The sequence below is a fragment of the Entamoeba dispar genome, genomic scaffold, assembly GCF_000209125.1.
Source record: "Entamoeba dispar SAW760 scf_1105229462399 genomic scaffold, whole genome shotgun sequence".
NCBI classification, from domain to species: Eukaryota; Evosea; order Mastigamoebida; family Endamoebidae; genus Entamoeba; species Entamoeba dispar.
This window is the reverse complement of record NW_001855173.1, coordinates 1-1,748: the sequence shown is the minus strand read 5'-3', so window position 1 is coordinate 1,748 and position 1,748 is coordinate 1. Positions and strand designations below refer to the sequence as shown.

General features: G+C 21.7%; 1 protein-coding gene across 1 annotated transcript, besides 1 other annotated feature; it reads left to right on the top strand.

Moving 5' to 3' along the window:
- Positions 1-276: 276 nt before the first annotated feature.
- Positions 277-325: a sequence feature (AT_rich).
- Positions 326-376: 51 nt separating this feature from the next.
- On the top strand, positions 377-1,690 carry EDI_071190 (uncharacterized protein; the record flags this gene model as incomplete). The annotated part of the gene is made up of 1 exon (XM_001739778.1): positions 377-1,690. The coding sequence occupies one exon, from the start codon at positions 377-379 to the stop codon at positions 1,688-1,690; it is 1,314 nt and encodes a 437-aa protein (XP_001739830.1).
- Positions 1,691-1,748: the final 58 nt, after the last annotated feature.

Genomic DNA, 1,748 nt, shown 5'->3' with positions numbered 1-1,748 from the left:
ATGTTAATCATAATAAAATCATAATAAAATGATAGTTAATGAGAATGAAAGAACATGCTTTTCTAACATCAAATTAACCATCGATAATTATTCTCATTTAAACATATTTCAATTAAATTAAATATGAACAAACCATATTCACTTTATTTTCTTAAACAAACATTTAATGTTAATATTTTAACAATCAAATTTTTCTAATTGAAATTTAAGAAATATTTGATTTCATTGAATGATAATAAGAAAGAAATAATAATCCTTTTCATCATTAATTCTTACAAATAAATTAAAATAAATTATATAAATTTATTATATTCTAAAAATAAAAGACTAACAAAAAACAAAGAAAAGTGTAAAATAACTTAAATAAACAAATACAATGTGGTTTTGTTTATTACTTCTATTTATTTCATTTTGTAATGGTGAATATTGTCAAAAAGTGGAAGGGAATGATATCGTAATCTATGCAAATACTAGTTGTAGTGATTATACTTTAACTTCAAATAAATTAACAGGAGATTATACTAAATATTCATCAGTTATTATTTCAGTTAGTAACTATTATGGAATATCTGATTTTGGTTCGGTTAATCCATTTAAGGCAAGAAAAGTTATTATACAAATAGAAGAAATGAGTACTAGTCATTCTTTTCTCTCCTTTGTAAATATTGAAACAAATTTTAGACTTGAATTGGTCAAAAGCCCTTATTCATTTAAAAATGTTCAATTTACTTTCTATAATGGAAATAGTCCAACAAGAATAATTGGAGATGTTGATGGGTTGTTAGTTAGTGGAAGTGATGATTATGATTCTAATTATCATTTGCCTATTCAACGTACTTACTTCAATTCAATTCCTATTAATTTAAAATTTAGTTCTGATATTAGTATACAATATTTAATATCATCATATGAAGGATCAATCAATAAAATAACACCAAAATCATCAAATGATAAATATTTCAGTCAGACATGTGGTGGAATGGTTCGTTATTTTAGTTATAAAAACATTGCAATTTATGATATAACAACAGAATGTAATCATCAATTTAAAAAAGATGAAGAAGATGATTTTAATTCATTTATTGTTACTATCACTGTATCTTTATCTAATTATTGTCAAATATCATTATCAACAAATAATTATATTATTAGAAATAACAATCGTCCATCAATTACTCATACAGTATATACATATCCTAATCAATGGTTAAAATATGAATCATCAAATCAAGCAATATTCAAAATTTATAGAAAGAAAGAACCATATCAAAAAATTGAATTCAGTTTAACAATTGAACAATCAAATGAAGGAACAACATTAATTAAAGAAGTAGAAAATAATGATAAATCAATTTCAACAGTAATTATTTCTTCTTCAAAACCTTTATATGTTTTAGATGATGTAAAATTTTCAGAAACAACATTAACAACAAAGAAAAGTCAAATAATGATTATAGGAATGAAAGGAATAACATTAGATAGTATTGGATATAAGAATTGTAATATGATGATTTATAAAGAAAAAACAAAAGAATGTATTGAATGTGAAAAACGATATTATTTAAATTCAAATAAAGAATGTCAATATAATTCACATTGTATTAAAATAAATAATCAAAATCATTGTATTGAATGTGAATATGGATATTATCTTAATTTAAATACAAAACATGCAAAATACTCAAAATGAATGTAAAATTGGAAATGAAACATATTGTTATCATGTAAGAAGATTTATTAAAGAAATG